Source organism: Eriocheir sinensis, chromosome 21 (assembly GCF_024679095.1).
Source record: "Eriocheir sinensis breed Jianghai 21 chromosome 21, ASM2467909v1, whole genome shotgun sequence".
Classification (NCBI taxonomy): domain Eukaryota; kingdom Metazoa; phylum Arthropoda; class Malacostraca; order Decapoda; family Varunidae; genus Eriocheir; species Eriocheir sinensis.
Genome location: NC_066529.1, coordinates 18,863,631 through 18,884,056, shown reverse-complemented (window position 1 = coordinate 18,884,056; position 20,426 = coordinate 18,863,631). Strand labels below are relative to the sequence as shown.

Here is a 20,426-nt window from a genome sequence, read left to right as displayed (position 1 = left end):
ATTTGCGGGCATCTTTTCACACAGCATGGAAGGAAGAGCGCCCGCGTCATGTGGTGAGGATGCTGTCTGTGCAAGTGTTAACCCTTTCATTGCTAAGCGCTCGCAACAAGACTATCCCCCCCCAGGCGCGCTCAGGCACCCCAGAGAGGGAAGGGGATCTCTTTTAAGTGCTGTATCTCAAAAACTATTCATCATAGATACAAAACAAAAACACCCTTGGAAAGAAGAGGCCAAGATCTATAAGATTCGGTTATGTAAGCCTCTCCTGGAAATGTACAGGCACATTCAGGGGTGTTTTTTGCTCTGAGTGCAACTGGTGCTTGCAGCGAGCTCTTAGCACCACCAGCAAGTGACGCTAGTGCTCGCTCTTTTAACCGCTGTATCTCAAAAACTATTCGCCACAGCTAAAAAACAAAAACATTATTGGAAAGAGGAGGCCAAGCCAACGCAGTGGGAAGAAAAAGGCCTAGTGTGACACCAGCTTACAGACAACCGACAGCTCACTCCTGGATGGGCGTACGGGCATTGCCAGTAGCCACAACGGTTAGAGGAAAACGGCCAGTGTGACACTGCCTTAAGGCAGTGAGGCCGCTGACTGGGTTAGCGCCGGCGATGACGTCATCGGACCCCCAGCTAATCACAAGCGTGTTTTCAGAGCTCAGACAATCGTAAGGCTTCATCTGTGCCTTTACAACGACCCGTTCTCACTTCCTGTTTTCTTCCTTTTTCCAAGGTACGTATTTTGAGATAACAAGGAGTTAAGGACAAAAAAAAGTGAGCTCCGGGGGGCACCATGAGCCAATTATAATGGTGCCACTATAAACAGTTGCCTGCATCATGACGGGCTCAGGGCTGACCATCAGGCCTAGATAGATAATCTACTGGTGCCATAGGCCACATGTAAAAAAAAAAAAATCCATGGGTCGGAACAAATAAGCGCTTTTTAAGTGTTTTCAATACCTCAAGTTTTCCGATCCTCGAGTTTAGCGCTATACCTTTGGACCGAAGTGAGCACGAAACTCGAGAGGGTACTGTACTGGTATTTGTAGTCCAAGTGCTCAACAATTTTCCAAATCCTTCCAAGTATACATTCGAGTACAACCAGAAAATGTAAACCTGTGGCTGATGTGGTGTTTGACAACCTGTATGGGTGGAAGTGAGGTCAGGGTCAGGGATTAACAAAGGCGTGTCCTGTGCTTGGGCCTTGAGGAGGCCAGGTGGCCTGGGCCCTGGGCTGAGGTGACACTGAGGTCATGTGAGGTGACTCAGGGCAAAGAGGGATTGGCAGTTTGCCAATTGTTAAAAGCAGCCATTATAAATAACAGGCTGGGGTCGCCCAGAGGCTCAAGACAGCCTACTGGTGCTATAATAGGAAGCACCTAAAATAAAAAGTAAAATTAGTAAAAAGTTCTTGTACTTATATTTGATCAAATTACAAAAGTATTCACACTTGGACTCAAGTTAAGCTTTAAAACTGAGTAATTATACTTGTACTTGAATTCATGATATTATAATGAACTTTATTTAATGACTTGTAAAATGCACTTGTTTTAAAAAAATGTCCCAGAAAATCACACTAATTTCCATTCTGTGGAACACCTTTTCTCCTCCTTTAAACCTCACTTTCTCTTCCTTACCAAAACCCAGGTCTCAGAGGCTAATGACAGTAATCTCAACTCTGTTCCCTCCTACTATCTCTATCCTAAATTTAAATCCAAAGCTGGATGTTGCGTCTATGTACGCAATGACATCACTTAGTCCTGCTCTCGTGCCCACAACCATGACCTCTGCTCTGTTTATGTCTCACCTAACTCTACCAACTTTGTAAACTTCTTTGACTATTTGAATTCCAAAGTGGAGCACATCTTGACTTGCTCTCCCTTCACTAAGAGATTTCAGTGTTCACTACCAGCTTTGGCTTTCGTCGTCTTTCACTGACCAGCCTGGTGAACAAGCCTATAACTTTGCTCTCCTCAATGAAATAGAGCAGTTGGTTCAGCACCCTACATGTATCCCTGACCACCTTGGAAACACGCCCAACATTCTATTGTATTTACATTTTAAATTGGCCGGTGGGGTGTTGGCCGCTGCAGGGTCAGCCCTGCCCCGCACCTTGCCACACATCCTCAACAACTCTTGCTTCCTCTCTTATGTCAGCTATTTACTACCTTTAAGTGAATTTGATTAAATAATTGGATAATCCAATAAGGTCACATAGTGTTAAGGTTGTTTCGTTTTTAGGATGATAACAAAGATTTTGTATAAATACCACAACACTTGACAACATTGGAATACAACATTGTCAAGTGTTGTGGTTTTTATACAAAATCTTTGTTATTATCCTAAAAACGAAGCAATCCTAACACTATATGACCTTATTGGATCCAATTAATTAATTAAATTTATTTAAAGGTAGTAAATACTACCCCTTCTACTTACTCTGTCAAACTGTTCTCTCTGTTGGGCTCCTCCGATAACAACCTTATTTCTGTATCCTGTCCTATCGCTCGTGTACACCCTCTGGACCCATCGAAGAGGCGATGCTTCTGCAGCTCGGTGGGACGACCTGAGGATATACTTTTCTGATTTTCCGTGGAATGATTACTGCTTCCAGGAGAGAGACCCCTCTGTGTGTGCCCAGCGCATCACAGAGGTGATTGTCTCTGGAATGGAGGCATACATTCCACGTACTTTCTCTACTCCCCATGCTAAAAAGCCTTGGTTTAATCACGCTTGTTCTCGTGCTATCAAAGATAGAGAGGCAGCTCACAAAAGGTTCCAAAACCTTCGAACTCCCACTAACCATGATTTGTTCATTTCCGCCCGGAATCGTGTCATATCTATTCTCCGACTTACCAAAAACTCCTTCATCCATAAAAAATGTCAACACCTTGCTTTCTCTAATTCTTCCTGAGATTTCTGGCATCTAGTCAAAAATATCTCCTCCAATTTCACTTCTTCCTCCTTCCCTACTCTTCTTAACCCTGACGGCAGCACTGCCATCTCATCTATCTCTAAGGCTGAACTCGTCTCTCAAACTTTCTGTAACAACTCCACTCTGGACAATTCTGGGCATATTCCTCCTACTCATCCCCCCTCTGACTCTTTCATGCCTGTTATTAAGATTCTTAAGAGTGATGTCTTTTATGCCCTCTCTGGCCTCAACTCTTAAAAGGCTTATGGACCTGATGGAGTGCCTCCTATTGTCCTTAAAATCTGTGCTTCCGTGCTGACACCCTGCCTGGTCAAACTCTTTCGTCTCTGCCTATCAATATCTACCTTTCCTTCCTGCTGGAAGTACGCCTTCATACAGCCTGTGCCCAAGAAGGGTGACCGTTCCAATCCCTTAAATTACCGCCCTATAGCTTTACTTTCTTGTCTATCTAAAGCTTTTGAATCAATCCTTAAGCAGAAGATTCAAAATTATCTTTCCACTTCTAACCTTCTATCTGATCGCCAGTATGGATTCCGCAAGGGGCGTTCTACTGGCGATCTTCTTGCGCTCTTAACTGACTCTTGGTCATCCTCTCTTAGCGGTTTCGGTGAAACTTTCTCAGTTGCGCTAGACATATCGAAAGCCTTCGGTAGAGTCTGGCACAAGTCTTTGCTTTCTAAACTGCCCTCTTTCGGATTCTATCCCTCTCTCTGTTCCTTTATCTCCAGTTTCCTCTCCGGCCGTTCTATCTCTGCTGTGGTAGATGGTCACTTCTCCTAAACCTATCAACAGTGGTGTTCCACAAGGCTCTGTTCTATCACCCACTCTCTTCCTATTATTCATCAGTGATCTTCTTTCTATAACAAACTGTCCTATCCATTCATACGCTGATGACTCCACTCTGCATTATTCAACTTCTTTTGACAGAAGACCCTCTCAACAGGAATTACATTAATCCAGGCTGGAGGCTGCAGAACTCTTAACCTGAGACCTTGCTATCATTTCTGATTGGGGTAGAAGGAATCTTGTGTCCTTCAGTGCCTCAAAAACTCAATTTCTCCACCTATCAACTCGACACAATCTTCCAAACACCTATCCCCTATTCTTCGACAACACCCAGCTGTCTCCTTCTTCAACACTAAATATCCTCGGTCTATCCTTAACTCAAAATCTTAACTGGAAACTTCACATCTCCTCTCTTACTAAATCAGCTTCCTCAAGGTTGGGCATTCTGTATCATCTCCACCAGTTCTTCTCCCCTGCACAGTTGCTATCCATGTACAGGGGTCTTGTCCGCCCTCATATGGAGTATGCATTTCACGTGTGGGGGGGCTCCACTCACACAGCTCTTCTGGACAGAGTGGAGTCTAAGGCTCTTCGTCTCATCAGCTCTCCTCCTCTTACTGATCGTCTTCTGCCTCTCAAATTCCACAGCCATGTTGCCTCCCTTTCTATCTTCTATCAATATTTTCACGCTGACTGCTCTTCTGAATTTGCTAACTGCATGCCTCCCCTCCCTCATGTGGCCCCGCCGCACACGACTTTTTACTCAAGCTCATCCCTTTACTGTCCAAATCCCTTACGCACGAGTTAACCAGCATTTTCACTCCTTCATCCCTCACGCTCGTAATCTCTGGAACGATCTTCCTTCATCTGTATTTCCTCCTGCCTACGACTTGAACTCATTCAAGAGGAGGGTATCAGGAGACCTCTTCACACGTAATTGACTGCTCTTTCGGCCACCTCTTCGGATTCTTTACAGGAGCAGCGAGTAGCAGGCTTTTTTTATTTTCCTTTTTTTTTTTTTTTTTTTTTTTGTGTGTGTGTGTGTGTGTGTGTGTGTGTGTGTGTGTGTGTGTGTGTGTGCGCCCTTGTTGCTGTCTCCTTTGCTGTAAAAAAAAAATTAAATAAATAGCCGACATATGAGAGGAAGCGAAGGGAGTTGAGGGTGTGTGGCAAGGTGCGGGGCGTGGCTGACCCCGCATCGGCCAACACCCCACCGGTTAGTTTCAAATGGAAGTACTGTAGACCTCTTCCTAACCCCCAACCCTTTGACTTACTCTGTTAAACTGTTCTCTCTGTTGGGCTCCTCCGATCACAACTTTATTTTTCTATTCTGTCCTATCGCTCCTGTACAGCCTCTGGACCCACCGAAGAGGCGGTGCTTCTGGCATGTTGCTGCAGCTTGGTGGGACGACCTGAGGATGTACATTTCGATTTCCCGGGGATTGATTACTGCTTCCAGGAGAGAGACCTCTCTGTGTGTGCCCAGTGCATCACAGAGGTGATTGTCTCTGGAATGGAGGCACGCATTCCATGTTCTTTCTCTACCCCTCATGCTAAAATGCCTTGGTTCAGTCACGCTTGTTCTCGTGCTATCAAAGCTAGAGAGGCAGCTCACAAAAGGTACTAGAGCCTTCGTACACCTGCTAATCATTATCTTTACATTTCTGCCTGAAATTGTGTCAGATCTATTCTCCGACTAACCAAAAACTCTTTCGTCAATAGAAAATGTCAAAACCTTGCTTTCTCAAATTCTTCCACCAGAGACTTCTGGCACCTAGCCAAAAATATCTCTAACAATTTTACTACTTCATCTTTCCCACCTCTTCTTAGTCTTGACAGCAGCACTGCTGTCACATCTGACTCTTATCTCACTTTGAACAATTCAGTGCATATTGCTCCCACTCATCCCCCCTCTGATTCCACTATGCCTGTTATTAAAATTCTTAACCCCTTCACTCCGGCGACGCTGACGTTGGTGTCCGACGGTGTCACCGTATGGAAAGGGTTAGTCCTCTTCTAAACCTTTTAATCCTCTTCCATTTCCTCTTAATCCTCTTCTAAACCTCTTAAGAGGAGGATTAATCCTCTTCCATTTCCTCTTGACCCTTTCCATATTGTGACACCGACGTCTGCGTCACGGATGGAAAGGGTTAAGAGCAATATTTTCTCTGCCCTCTCTGCCCTCAATCCTCAGAAGGCTTATGGACCCAATGGAGGCCTCCTATTTTCCTTAAAACTGTGCTTCTGTGCTTACACTCTGCCTGGTCAAACTCTTGTCTCTGCCTTTCAGCGTCTACCTTTCCTTCCTGCTGGAAGTATTCCTATATAATACTTGTGCCTAAGAAGGATGACCGTTCCAATTCCTCTAACTACTGGCCTATACGTTTACTTTCCTGTCTTCTTGAAGCTTTTGAATCAATCCATAATGGGAAAAGTCTTAACCATCAGTCAGCCTCTGACCTATCTGATTGCCAGTATGGGTTCCGCAAAGGGTGTCCTACTGGTGATCTTGCTTTCCCAACTGACTCCTGGTCATCCTCTCTTAGCTGTTTCGGTGAAACTTTTGCTGTTGCCCTAGACATCTCGAAAGCTTTTGACAGAGTCAGGCACAAATCTTTGCTTTTTATCTCCAGTTTCCTTTCTGGCTGAACTATCTAAGCTGTGTTACATGGTCACTGCTCTTCCCTTAAATCTATAAACAGTGGTGTTCCACAGGGCTTTCCTATCTCCCACTCTTTGCTGTTCACTGATAATCTTCCTTCCAAAACAAACTGCACTATCCACTCCTACCCTGATGACTACTCTGCATTACTCATCATCTTTTAACAGAGGACTCACCCTACAGGAATTACATGATATTAGGATGGACCCTGCAGAATGCTTAACCTCAGATCTTGCTATCATTTCTGGATGGGGCAGAAGGAACTTGGTGTCCTTCAGTGCCTCAAAAACTCAGTTTTTCCACTTGTCAACTTGACACAATCTTCCAAACACCTATCTCCTCTTCATTAACAACACACACCTGTCACCTTCTACAATAAACATCTTTGGTCTGTCCTTAACTCCAAATCTTAACTGGAAACTTATATCGCCTCTCTCACTAAATCAGCTTCCTTGAGGTTGGCCGTTCTGTATCATCTCTGCCAGTTTTTTTCCCCCTCTCAGATGCTGTTCATATAAAGGGGTCTTGTCTGCCCTCGTATGGTGTATGTAACTTGTGTGGGGGGACTCCACACACACAGCTCTCTTGGACAGAGTGAAGTCAAAGGCTGTTTGTCTCATCAACTCCCCTTGTCTTATTAGCAGTCTTCTACCTCTTAAATTCCACTGCAATATTGCATCTCTTTCTATATTCTATTAATATTTTCATGCTGACTGCTCTTCTGAACTTGCTAACTGCATGCCTCCCCCCCTCCCGTGGCCCCACTGCGCATGACTTTGCACTCTTGCTCATCCCTGTTCTGTCGAAATCCCTTATGCAAGAGTTAACCAGCATCTTCATTCTTTTATCCCTTCCACTGGTAAAGTCTCGAGCAGCCTTCCTTCGTCTGTGTTTCCTCCTGCCTACCACTTAAATTATTTGTAGAGGAGAATATCAAGACACCTCTCCACCCAAAATTTACCTCACTTTTGACCTCTCATTCTGTTTCCTTTTGTTGGAGCAATGTCTAGTGGGTCGTTTTGGTCCTGTTTTTGTTTTCTGTCCTTGAGCTGCCTTCCTTACTGGTAAAAAATAAAAATAAAAATAAAATAAAATAAAAAAAGAGGCCTTGTGGGGGTGGGGGGTGGGGGGGCTGGTGGTGCCCATGGTTGGGGGGTGGCATGGACATTCTAGCAGTGTCTACCCCAGGAGTAACATCATGGCTCATGCTGTTGCAGCCATGTCTCTTAAATTTGTGGACATATCCACCGACCAGCCCTAGATTCATATTCTTCTCTGGCTCAGCAGCAGTGACACTGGTGGCTGGTGGTGGTGGTGTGCCAATGGTTGGGGCTAAGTGAATGTTCAAAACTGCCACTGTGGGCCAGGCTGTTCACCAGGACCATGGGGTTTTCTGCAGTGTGATGGTTGTGGCCGCCATGGGGTAAAGCAGGATGTGCTTCGACACCCCAGACAACAATGGCAGCCACAACTGCTGGGTTATGGCACACCTACTTTACGTCCAATGGTGAGAGCGTGGCTATGTGGCACTTGGTGGGGGAGGCAGTGGTGGCAGCTACGTTCTTCTGGGTATTGAGGTTCAGTGACTGTGTCTGTGTCTGCTGGGGGGGCAGGGCATGGTTGGGCAGACGTGTGGGGGGAGGAGGCAGAGGCCACCACATGCTTGTAGTGCGGTGGTGGGTAGATCTGCGCGTCATACAGCCACTGGATGTCAGCATTATGAACATTTGTGTCCATTCAGCAAGAATTTTCAGTTTCATCTCATTGTCGTAGTTGCACTTCTTAACCCGTTCGTGGTCAACCACGTCACCTGACGTGTTAATGTTGTTATTCCCTCTGGTCAACCACGTCATATGACGTTTTAGTATTTTTTTTTCCCACATGAATGAAATGCCTCTACGGTTAAGAAACTGGCCAGTCAAAGCCAAAAGGAGGAAAAATAAAATTAGTTTCAAAAAGACATTCACATGAGGCTTAAATGTAGAAATGTCTGCAGAAAGGACAATCTCATTGTTAACTGATTCCATAAAGTTGTCAACGACGGAAGAAAACATTGTGAGAATTGTGACATTCAAAAATTCATAGGATTAAAAGCAAGATCGTTTTGACTAAGAGCAAACCTTGTGACCCGGGCAGGAGTAAAAGGATCAGGCAAAGCATTGTGTAAGGGATGCCGATTACTCTTAAAAACTTTAATAAATAAAATGCTAAGGGCACCATTTTGATGTCGATGATCAAGAACAAGTGCCAGAGAAATAAATTTAATTGAATTGATAGCTCTGTCAAGTAATTTTAAATGGCAATTGACAGCAGACATCCAAACAGGAGCACAATACTCAGAGTGGGGCAAAATGAATGCATAAAAAGATTTGATTACAGTTGAGTCACAAGCAAATACTTTGAAACACTTACGAAGTAAGCCTGTCTTCTGTGCAATAGTGGAAGACATGGAATGGATGTGCTTCTCAAATGTCAGTTTAGAATCACGAGTGACACAACAAATGAATACTAGAAACATCCTTAATCTGTTCACCAAAAATATGCAAACAAGGATGGGGTGGATTCAAGGTACGGGATCTACTGATGGTAATGGAATGCGTTTTATTAGCATTAAGCTTCATGCCCCAAAGTCGACACCAAGCGGTGATCATTGCCAAGTCCCTATTCAGAGATGCAGCAACTTCACCTCTGTTGCTAGGAGAGTGAACAGAGGACTATAGAGCTGTCATCAGCATATGAAATAAGCTTATTTTCGAGGTTAATGCCCAAGTCAGAAATAAAAATGTTAAAAAATAAAGGTTGAAGGACACTGCCCTGAGGAACACCAGAGACAACAGGCCGAGGAACAGAGCAGGCACCATCAACAACCACACTAATCGATTAGTTAAAAATTCTTTAAAAATACTGAGAAGACTTCCACCAATATAAAAATTCTTTAAAAATATTGAGAAGACTTCCACTAATACTGTGGAGTTGTAGTTTATAAATTAGAGCCCTATGATTCACAACTTCAAAAGCAGAACTAAAATTTATAGCAACAACTCGAGACTCATGCCCACGATCCAAAGAAGACTGCAGGTCATGAGACAGAGTCAAGAGAGTGTCACATGTTCCCAAACCCTTACCAAATCCGAACTGAGAATCAGGTAACTGATTGAATTTATCACAGTATATGGAAAGCCGTTTAGCGAAGAGCCTCTAAAAGATATTAGAGAGGATAGGAGTAATAGAAATTGGGCGGTACTCAGTAGAAAAAGTTGAAGCTGAGGCTCCCCTCAGGATGGGGGTGATGTTGGCCTTGTGCCAACAAGAAGGAAAACTATCAGACTTCAGCAGTAACCTAAATACTACAGCAGGTTTTGGTGCTTAGAACGTAGCAATCTTTTAAAGAATAGAGAAAAAAAAATATCTGGGTCTGTCCCATCATATATATCAAGATCTAGAAGGTACTTTTTCAATTCACTGGATCTAAATGCAACTGAGCTAAGTTTTGGAAAGGGGAAACAAGTCAAAGATAGGGATAATTCATCATCACACTGTTTGTTAATAAAAATATCAGAAAGTACATTAGCATTTCTTAAAGGATCAAAGGACTTTGAACCATCAGACTCACGTAATGGAGGCATGCTAGAATCGACACCAAACAAGGAGGATTTAAGAGAAGCCCACCATTTGTGTGGTTGAGTAGTTCCTGCTAGAACCTCCTGTATATGAGAATTATACGCAGCTTCAGCTGCATTATAGATTCTCTGAGCATCAGCTTTAAGAGCAACATAATTATCACATAGCAACTGGCATCGATTCTGTCTGCATAGGTGATAAACAGCCCGCTTATCATCATAGGCCTGCTTACATTCTTCTGCGTAAAATATCTAATAGACAAGTATTAACCCTTTCGGTGCTAAATACTCGCAGCGAGGACTACCGTAACTTGCTGGTGCTAAATCCTCACTGTGAGTTCCCGTCGCACTCAGATTTCCCGCGTATGAGAGTGTTCCAACAATATTTCTCACCCCACAGCATTGCCAATTCAGTGGGTTTTCCACTAAATTTGGTGGAAAATCATATCAGACTAATGCGGAAAATCTACGAACGAGTAACTGATGGATGTTCTTGTTCAATATAGCAGCATTTTTGCATAGCTTCACCTATCACCTGACTGATTCTTTGACCAAATAGTTGAAAATTTTGCAGTTGGCAATACTACCTTGCCAGCAATACATGAAGAGATCTCCACAGTTGTCTCAACATGGCTGACCGTCACACACGTAGTGACGTAAGTGTTCACAGACAACACCCCCTGAACGTGCCTGTACGTTTGCAGGAGAGGCATGCATAACTGAATCCTTTAGATTCCCCCCCCCCCCTATAGCGCTGGTAGGCTTGCTTGAGGGGCCTGGATGGTAGTCGCCCCCAGCCCATCATGGTGCAGGCAAGTGTTTATAGTGGCGCCATCTTCTCTTCTTTCCAATGGTGTTTTTGTTTTTTAGCTGTGATGAATAGTTTTTGAGATACAGTGGTTAAAAGAGTCCCCCTCTCCCCCCGCTGGGCTGCCTGAGTGCGCCTGGGGGGATAGTCGCCTCCCTCGCCGTGCGCAGAGTTAGGGTTAAGAGCAGAGAATGGGTCATTGGATTGAAAAATAGTATGCCACTGAATATTATCAATTTCAGAACAAACATTGTCTCAATTGACTCGAGATTTAAGATAGACCTGACGGGAAATGGTGATATCAGGCACGGTGAAATCAAAACAGATCTTACAATGAATGGCATTATGGTCAGAAGTACCTATGGGAGCAAGGGCAAGCCATTTCAACACCAGGAATGTCAGTTAAAGCCAAATCCAGGCAGTTCCCAGAACTGTGTGTAGGTCCATGAATCAGCTACTCACAACCAGACAGATTAGAGAAATCCAGAGCAGCAAGACCATTACTATTGGTTGGAGATACAGAAACCAACCATTCTTGGTGATGGCCATTCAAGTCTCCAACAAATATAAAAGATGCTTTGACATCAGCTGACTGTATTGAAGCCATAGCAGTTAAAAGGCAATCATCCAAGTCATTATTAGCATCTGGATTCCTATATAGGCTGAAAATATAATGATTATTGTATTTGCTAGAGTCTTTGACAAGCTGCATCTCATGGCAGTGACATACAAATTTAGTTACCGATTTCCCATTAATAAGACGCACTTTTTTTCAAAAAACATGATTCGAAAAATCACCCTGCGTCTTATACGCTGATGGTTAGGTTTTGGTAGGTCTAGGGGTTATTGTTACTGGTACGAAACCATCACCCAAAACACCTCCATTTGACACAATAGTTCCCAGACGTCCACAGAATGAAATATACCTTATTTAGCGGCATGTAACATGCACTTTTTTTCATTCAAAATGCCAAAAAGTTACCCCTGCGCAGTATATACCGATAATAAATATATCTTGCCAAATTATAGGTGCATCTTATAAGCCAGTGCGTCTTATATGGCAGAAAATACGGTAAGTGTTGTGCACTGTAAAAACAAGGAAAAAGTTTGAATGCAGGTGAGACAGATGTAGAAGTGTGCTCTGAGTCACTATCTCTCAAATGAATCATCTGACGCTTAGGCTACCTCTGTCATCCTTCATGGACCACTTATAATTAACAAATTAGTGAGGAAACAGCAAAAAAAGCATATATCCTTCATGTAAAAGGGATGAAATGGATTGACTGAGCAGTCACATGCCATTTCCACGTGTGGGAGGGTCATAGGTAAATTCTTGCCCAAATACGGCTGTCATACTTCAGTACGTGATATTTAAACACAGTTATCCCAGACCCCAACTTTCTCTCAAAAGACAAAAAACAGAAAAAGGTAATTCTAAGGGAAAATTCAAATTTTTCACCTCATTCGCCCCACTTGATCCCATTTTATCAGTCATGCTTCAGCTTCATTACCCCCCAAAAATTCTCTGATTTATGCCTTTTATCACTGTCCCTGCTACCACCTGGTCTACTTGGTATATCACCAATTGCAATAACAGTGGACATGATTACATCAGAATCAGGTAGAATCAGCGATAGAAGTACAGTGTTCACACGTTCAGTGTTGTATAAAGAAATGCTTTCCCGCCAGAGCAGTCGCTGCACACTGACTGCACGAGCTGGGATTCAAACCTGGACCTGTAGAGTTGTAGCTAGGCATGCTAACCACTGCTCCACAGAGGAAGGAGGGAAAAGAAAAGTGGTTTTGTGGTTGTGTGTGTAAGATTGCTCCTTTGGGTAAGAGCGTGTGGTTTTTATGAATGCTTCTCAGCTTTTGAAGAGGACAAGAGAAAATACTTTAAAGCTAGCAAAGGTGTGTTTCATTGGTCTGGGATGCATTACAAACTGTAAAATTTGAGATTATTAGGGAATCTGCAGCAGTTGATGCTAAAGAAGCATAACTATTCCCAGATCACCCAAAGGCAACATTGAAGAAGGGGAGTATATTCCAGAGCAAGTCTTTAATTGCAATGAATCAAGCTCGTCTTGGAAGAAAATGCCAAACTACATGTCATCATAAAACCAACCAGCCAGCCGCACCTTCAAACATTTAACCTTCAGGTGGCGTGTGGGCTGGTGGCAGTCCATGAATAGGCTAATGTCCATTGATACCATAGGACTGAGGGTTGGCTAGATTTTGGTACCCCATGACTTAGCAGCAACTGTCAAAGTATGTTGTTCCTAAGGAGTATTTTGCATGCAACACTGTGCATGTGAGTTGAATTTTTCAGAGAACCTTATGTAATTTTTTTAAAGTACCGTCTTTATTTTTTAACCACAGTTGCCAAACCCAGGGATAAGGTGGGCTGACTGTTCATCTACAAAAGTTCAAATAACCATTTTAAGGAAAATTATTCCTGTCTTTTGGACACATAAAGGACTATTAGAAACTTGCACTAGCATTAAAGATAAAAATTTTCCTTGATAATTTTCAAGATTTGGTGGCAGCAGATTCACCTCAGAACTTGCTATTCCCATACTTGTGTCAATAACCTTTTATGGGTTTAATTTTTGTAATTTTGACAGAGTTCCCTTGTGATCTGCCTGAGGCCTCCTGTGATCTGCCTGACTCTGCATGTGATCTGCCTGACTCCCCATATGATCTGCCGGAGGCCTCCTGTGATCTGCCTGAGGCCACTTATGATCTGCCTGATGCCACCTCTGGTCAGCATGATGCCCCCAGTGCTTTGCCTGAGACTCCTGTTAACCATCAGACTGCTCCACCATCAAAACTGCAAAAAAATCGTAAGAATAATATTTCCTCAGCTATGTCTCTGCAGTGTGTTATGTGTAGATTGTTCCTGATACAGAAACCCCCCATTATTCAATCATTCATTATTTGACAATTCATTCTCTTGACATTTGTATCTTCATACCCTATTTCCTTGTTTCAACATGCAATATTAGTCATTTTGACATTTGCTTTCATAGTGTGCCAGACTTTTACCTGGCCACCAAATGGTTGATCTAACTGGCCTTATGCTCTATCAGCTGTCTCCTTCTTTCCCATCTATTTCATCTCAGCCATTTTTAATTCTATAATTTCTTTAAAGCATGGTTACCTAATCTACATGCTTTTCTGAAACACAGGAAATAGCTAACCAACTAACGAGGAGCATATGCCCAGAGGCACATTGCTTCACTCTTTAACCCTCAAAGCACAGGCTTATTTTGCATGCCTGTCCTCCCACACAGGCATATTCAGGCAAAAACATACCTCATTTCAGCCTTTCACACCTTCACTTCTACTTAACTCACGTATCTGAATGAAGTACCATTGTAAAGTACATACCCTTAACTGTTTATTGACATTAAGTTAAATACTATATGACCTTTGGTAGAGCGCATACAAAATATTGAAGTAGGATCACTGAGAACACATTTTTATAGACAGTTTTCCACCCTGAGTGGACTTCCCTTCTAATAAGAAGCATAACTTTTATACAGTTTATGTGAACCACACCCCAAAATAACTTAACTTCTAGGCCTTTTTGATGACCTTGATAGGTATTGAGGTCAAAGGGCCACCATCTTGTGAATGAAATTCACTGGAAAGTGAGAAGGGATGGGATGTTTAGCGGACATCATGTCAAAGCTTACACAAGTCATACACTGACCAATAATTAGTCAAGAGAGCATGGTTGGGTATTATTTGAAAGAAAATGACATGCTTACCTTACTAAAACATAAACAAAATAAATTTCACGGCACGCTAAGTCAAAAAATGCCTTGTCGACTATTGTTGACACCCGCAATTTGAGCCCAGGCACCAGCTGTCGACTATTGTCGACACCCGCGCTTTAAGGGTTAAGCTTCATCTATAGGCGAAACCCTTGGTCACATGAGTGGGGTGTTTAGTCAGCAGATAGACCCTGTGGAGGTTACCATTTAAGTTTGTAGTTTTGCACACTATCTGGGTCATTGTGTAGTGCAGTCAATTTGGAAATAGTCTCACAAGTACAGCTTGTTTGGGCTTTGGTACATTTAACTTACAGTGGTACCCCTCAACTAGTGTTTTTCTAATTAGCAATTTCAAGTTCTAAAGATAGGATTGGAACAGTCCCAAGATTCATATCTAATGATCAAAGCCTCGGAACTAACAAAAATATTCCCATTGGCTGGGAGGAATGAGAGGGGAAATTGTGTCAAGATGGCTCAAGGGGACGTTGTGCAAGGAGTTGCGTGGGAAGGGTGAGCACCTGCTCCCTGAGTTCAGTTGACCTGTTGGTCAACTAACCAAGCTAACAAGTCTTGCCAAGATGGCGTCAAATGCCCCACTGAGTCTGCCAAGTTGGAAGTGAATGTAAATGATGACATGCTTCAAAGATGAATAAACACTCCCTAACTCCAATTACCACTAAATAAATGTACTCGTGTGGTCTAGATGTAGGCTTAGAACCAGCGTGGAGCGTTACAAAGACCAATTCCCTACACCACGGATCCGTAATATATACAGAGATTTCAGTGATATATTAATCATCCTAATACCACACAGGAAACCATTACAATTACTCGTTAGCTTTGGAGTAGGCGAAGCGTAGTGGAGATGGATGAGTCGGTTGGTTTAGTTCCCTGCAGGTGCTTGTGGGCCATAGACAATGTTTGTTTATGCTACATTGAGTGTTGTACTGGAGCTTATATACAGGTGGTCGTCAACTTACAACCTCAATTGGTTATGACCAACTGGTCGTAAGTTGATCTGGTCGTAAGCCGGCTTATGTTATAATTACCTTACATATATTAAGCTGTATATTGATATTTTAATTGGTTTACCATAAAGACAGCTATGCATTTTCTGTGGTTTGTCACCTTTAGAAAATTGTTTTGAATAACTATGCTATATGAGTTTGAAGTGTGGTAAGTTATTTAACCCCTTGAACACCAGGGTGCAACTAAAGTAATAATTACAGTGAAATCTCAGGTTACGAATGCCTCTCATCATGAACAAATCAGTTCACGAATAAATTTTCCGAATAAAAAAACGTCTCAGGTGACGAATGGTGTCTTGAGCCATGAACATGCAAGCCGACAACATCGTGGGGTGACAATCCAGGAGTATCAGCAGGAGAGCATTAGTTGCTGTGTAGCTTTCGCTAAATACACAATATGGAAGGGGACTCTTGTTCCAAATAATAACATCTCTTCCCTTTCCCTTCCTCACCACCTTCCACTTATTAAAGCTGGTGTAACACTGGGCCTTTTTCCTCCAATCACGTTGGCAGTAGGAGCAACCAGCAACTCCAACTTTTCCGGGTGTGTGTCACACACACGACCAAGGTCGGTTGCCCATATCCACACCATAAACAAAGCAGTTACCCTGTATTGACATGGCACCATCTGCTAAAGTAACTTGTGCTGCTGTTATCCAAGTTATGGACTTGTTGCAGTTAAATGGAAGGAAGAAGCGGTTGTGGGCACGATCATGGCTTCAAAGACAAGAGGACAGGAGTGTTTATCCAAACCTCATCAGAGAACTGTTCTGTGAAGAGCATATTTTAATATATAAATATAACAAGTGAATGAAAATATCAAATGGTAGTAAAAACTGATTCATAACTACATGCAGCTGTGAAGCTGGCTTGTAGAGAAAGATGGCAGCAGCGTTCGACATTTTGTTTTCAACTTATCGGATAGGCAAAAGTATTATACTACCATGAATTTTACATGTTCTTGACTCCAGTACAAACTGTATTTATCTACAAATGTAAGATCACAGTGCAGTTGCCAACAGCATGAGGCAACAGTAAACAAATCAGTCTATTGTGCATGTGGACTCTTAGTGGGTGTCGTGGACATTGATCAGGGAATGGAATCTTATGTTTGGTCGGACTTCTGTTTCATTCATTTTGAGTTGGGTCTGTCATGAATTAATGAAACACTGGTTTAATGAGTGCTTTGGCTAAATGATAATGTTTTCATTTAAAATTAAGTGTCAGTGGAAAACAGGCACATAGTAGGACAAAAGAAAACTAGGTAGGTTGAGTAAAAGATGGTAAACTTTAATTGTCTGCCATTAACTGGTGTATAATGTACTTGAAATGTTAGACACAATTTTGACTTTTGCATGGTTTAATCTGGAACATAACATTCATGTATAAGGAGGGATTACTGTACTCCATAAAGATGGGCACTGTTACTCATACAGAGCCAGTAATAGGTGTACCCCCCACTACTGATCTTGCCACTGCCAGTCCTTCTCATCTCAAAGTCTCACTATATCCACCTTCATCCTTCTGAGCGCCATGCCCGCCACAAAGCGGCAAGCACATGAATTGGCTTTAGTGTGGGCAATTCAAAATATGTAAATCAGCAGTTTAATTAATCAGAGGCCAGTTCATATAATTGTGAGGTTCAGATAATGTCTGTTTGGATACAACAGGAATTACTGTATATTTTCCTGATATGTTGAATTTTTCTTGGGTTCAGATGGTTGTTAGGAACCTAACTCTGTTTATTTATAATCCTGTGGCAGGGGCTGGCAAACCATAATACTAAATCAGCCATTTTTTTTATGTTTCATGGATAAAATTGAGTTTTGAGTGAGTGCCAATGCTATATTTGTCAGTTGATACCTCAAAGTCTTCTGAAAGTTAAATATAACAACTTAATGGTACCTTGAATAGTGTCATAGTGTATGATGCCCCTGTTTTGAAAAGGTTAATAATTATCAAGATTCTGGAACTGCACAAGTATCCTGAAAAAAGCCACAGGTTACTTACCCCTGTTCTATGATCAAATTATTTTCATTATTAGACAATTTTGTTAACCATTTTCTATGGAACTCCTACTATTGAATAGTAGGAGTTGCCTATACTGAAACTATAAACAAGGAACTATATATTGTGTGATGATTTTAAATTGCAAAAGATTCACTTTTTCATATACAGAGTAAAGCATTGCAAACATGTATGTACACAGTTGTTCTGATTCATCAGATGAGTGATCTGTAAGTGTGAGTGCACAAGTAATTTGTTTGTTTTCAGGAACACCACAAATCCAGCTACTCCAAAAAACAGTTAACCGGCTAAAAAGGCGTATAAAGCAAATGGAGCTGCATAACATCAAGACACCGAAGCAATTGCTCACAAAGGCATCACACTACTTGGATCCAAGGATGCTCGATTTCTTTAAATGGCAGGTCTTACATTCTGTGGAGAATGAATCGGAGAGAAAATATGGGATTGAAGAAAGGAGCTTTGCTTTAGCTTTATATTACCAGAGCCCCAAGACTTACAAATTTCTCAGCTCAATGTTCCATCTGCCTCCAGTTCAAACATTACATTCTTATCTTAGAACAGTTTCTGTAAATGTTGGTTGGAGCAAACATGCTATATCTGTATTAAAGAACAGAGCAAGTGCTTCACCAAAAGAAGACACTCTTTGTGGGATTGTATTTAGTAGTATGGGTATTAAAGAAGGCCTTCATTTTGACAAGGTCACTAATTCAATTATTGGAGGGGAGGATTTGGGGGAACATGGCGGGAGTTTGAAACAGGCTAATCGTGTGCTTCTATTCATGGTTAAAGGATTGGTTGACAAATGGACATTGGTTTTGGGGTGTTTTTTCTATGCAGGATTGATTAGCACTTGTAAACTGAAAGAGCTATATGAGGCATCAATAAGAAAGGTTCAGAGTACTGGGCATAGAGTCATCTTCACTGTTTGTGATCCAGAGGAAGAGATGCATCACTCCCTGTTTCAAACTCTTGACATGACGAGAGAAAATCCTTCCTTTGAACTGAAAGGTGAGAGGATTCACTTCTTTTATGATTCACCTTATCTCTTGCAAGGCCTCACCAACACCCTTCTCAAGTATGATATGAAAATTGGAGGTGATGTGATTTCATGGAATCACATTAAACAGTTCATTGAAAGAGATCAGAAGCAAAAGATCAGACTTGCACCAAAACTGACCAGTGACCATGTATGTGGTGACAGCAATTCAGAGATAGGGGTGAGTACTGCAACCCAAGTGATGAGTCATATTGTGGCAGCAGGAATCTTCACACACAGTGTTTCAGGCATGCTCCCACAGGAAGCCGTCCACACTGCAGAGTTTGTACAGCAGGTGCACAGCCTGTTTTTTCAATTAAACAATTCACACATACTTCAACTCGAGGAAGTTGTTGGAGGAGCCAGTTCAAAATCAAGACACAGGCAGTTGATTAGTGACATAACTACTTACCTAACATCCCTTGAGGTCTGTGCCCCACCAGATGTACAAACTCACTGTGTGGATGGATGGCTTATCAACTTGGCATCACTGCAGGCCATTTGTCAGGAACTCAGCACCTATAATGTCAAGTGCCTTCTCACCAGCCAACTGAATCATGATTGTTTAAAAAGTATTTTTGTCAAATTGAGGGATGAGTATGAGGAAGGTGGTCACCTAACTGCACACAATTTCTTAAAGGGGCTCAAGTCAATAATAACTAATAACCTTATAGAAGTTACTAAATCAGGTAATTGTGACATAGAGGACTCTCACTACTTAGACATATCTTTGAACTGGGAATCAGAGTTTCCCTTCCTCCCATCAGACTCTGATTCTGAAAGTGAAGAATTTGATGAAGATTATGATAATGTTCTTTTGTGATGTCATGTGTTAGGCCAGTGTTGTACAGACTATGTACCTCTATCAATATTTCCTATGCCATGTCCCCTCACAGGAACTTCATGAAGGCAGAACTCTAATTTTCCTTGTGCTAACACTCCCTCTCTACACATTTGGCCCATCACCTGCCAGCTCTCTCTCCATTACTCATTCAGTCTCTTGATCCATTTTAGTGGTGGTCTTCTCTTGATATCTTTTCCCTTCACAAACTCATTCTCATTTGCTCTTATCACATGTCCAAACCATTTCAAGAATACTAAAGTTCATCTCTTCATCTGTTCCAAAATCTCATTAACATTCTTTTATCTCTCCTTCTTATCTTGATACTTTACATTCTTCTCTTATATAGCTCATTTCCACTGCACATATACAGGTTTGCTGTGCTACTTACTATAACTATGTCTGTGATGAATATCACAGAATTGGGAGAATAGATATATTGTATATCCTTTTTATAGCCCCATGCTCATATATCTTCACTTCATAATTCTTTACAGTGTAACTATTACACCTCAGCCCTTCACGGCTCTTTCCCTTACTAGACAGGGACAATCCTATAACAATTTGATAAATTTCTCTACCAAAGGATTCTCAGTTGTTTCTTTGGTAGTTTTTTCCATAGAATTGATTTTTGCCTGGGCCATTTTTGTATCATACATAGTAATGAGATCATTTGCACTTTTTGTTTTTTTTTTTTTTTTTTTTTCGCCGGTAGGCATCTTCCCGGTGGGGCCTAATGGTCGGCCCAAGGCTTCTTCCAGGTGGGGCCTGATGGTCAGCCCAGCCCGTTCTGGCTTAGGCAAGTGTTTATAGTGGCGCCATCTTGCATTGGCTCATGCTGCCCCCCTACCCTAATCTGCATATATTACCTTAAATTTCAATAAAAATTCATGATACGTTTAG

General features: G+C 42.1%; 1 protein-coding gene across 3 annotated transcripts in view; it reads left to right on the top strand.

Moving 5' to 3' along the window:
* LOC127001805 (uncharacterized) overlaps nucleotides 1–20,223 on the top strand; it is a 62,604-nt gene extending 42,381 nt beyond the window's left edge. For 2 of the 3 annotated variants that reach the window (XM_050867012.1, XM_050867011.1), the window contains exons 6-7: nucleotides 13,436–13,654; nucleotides 17,893–20,223. In XM_050867012.1, coding sequence (XP_050722969.1) covers nucleotides 17,955–19,505 — 1,551 coding nt within the window. In that variant the 5' untranslated portion in view covers nucleotides 13,436–13,654; nucleotides 17,893–17,954 and the 3' untranslated portion in view covers nucleotides 19,506–20,223. Of the gene's footprint in view, nucleotides 1–7,523; nucleotides 7,891–13,435; nucleotides 13,655–17,892 lie in introns of those variants that run through there. The other variant, XM_050867010.1, reaches the window with a different exon arrangement.
* Nucleotides 20,224–20,426: the final 203 nt, after the last annotated feature.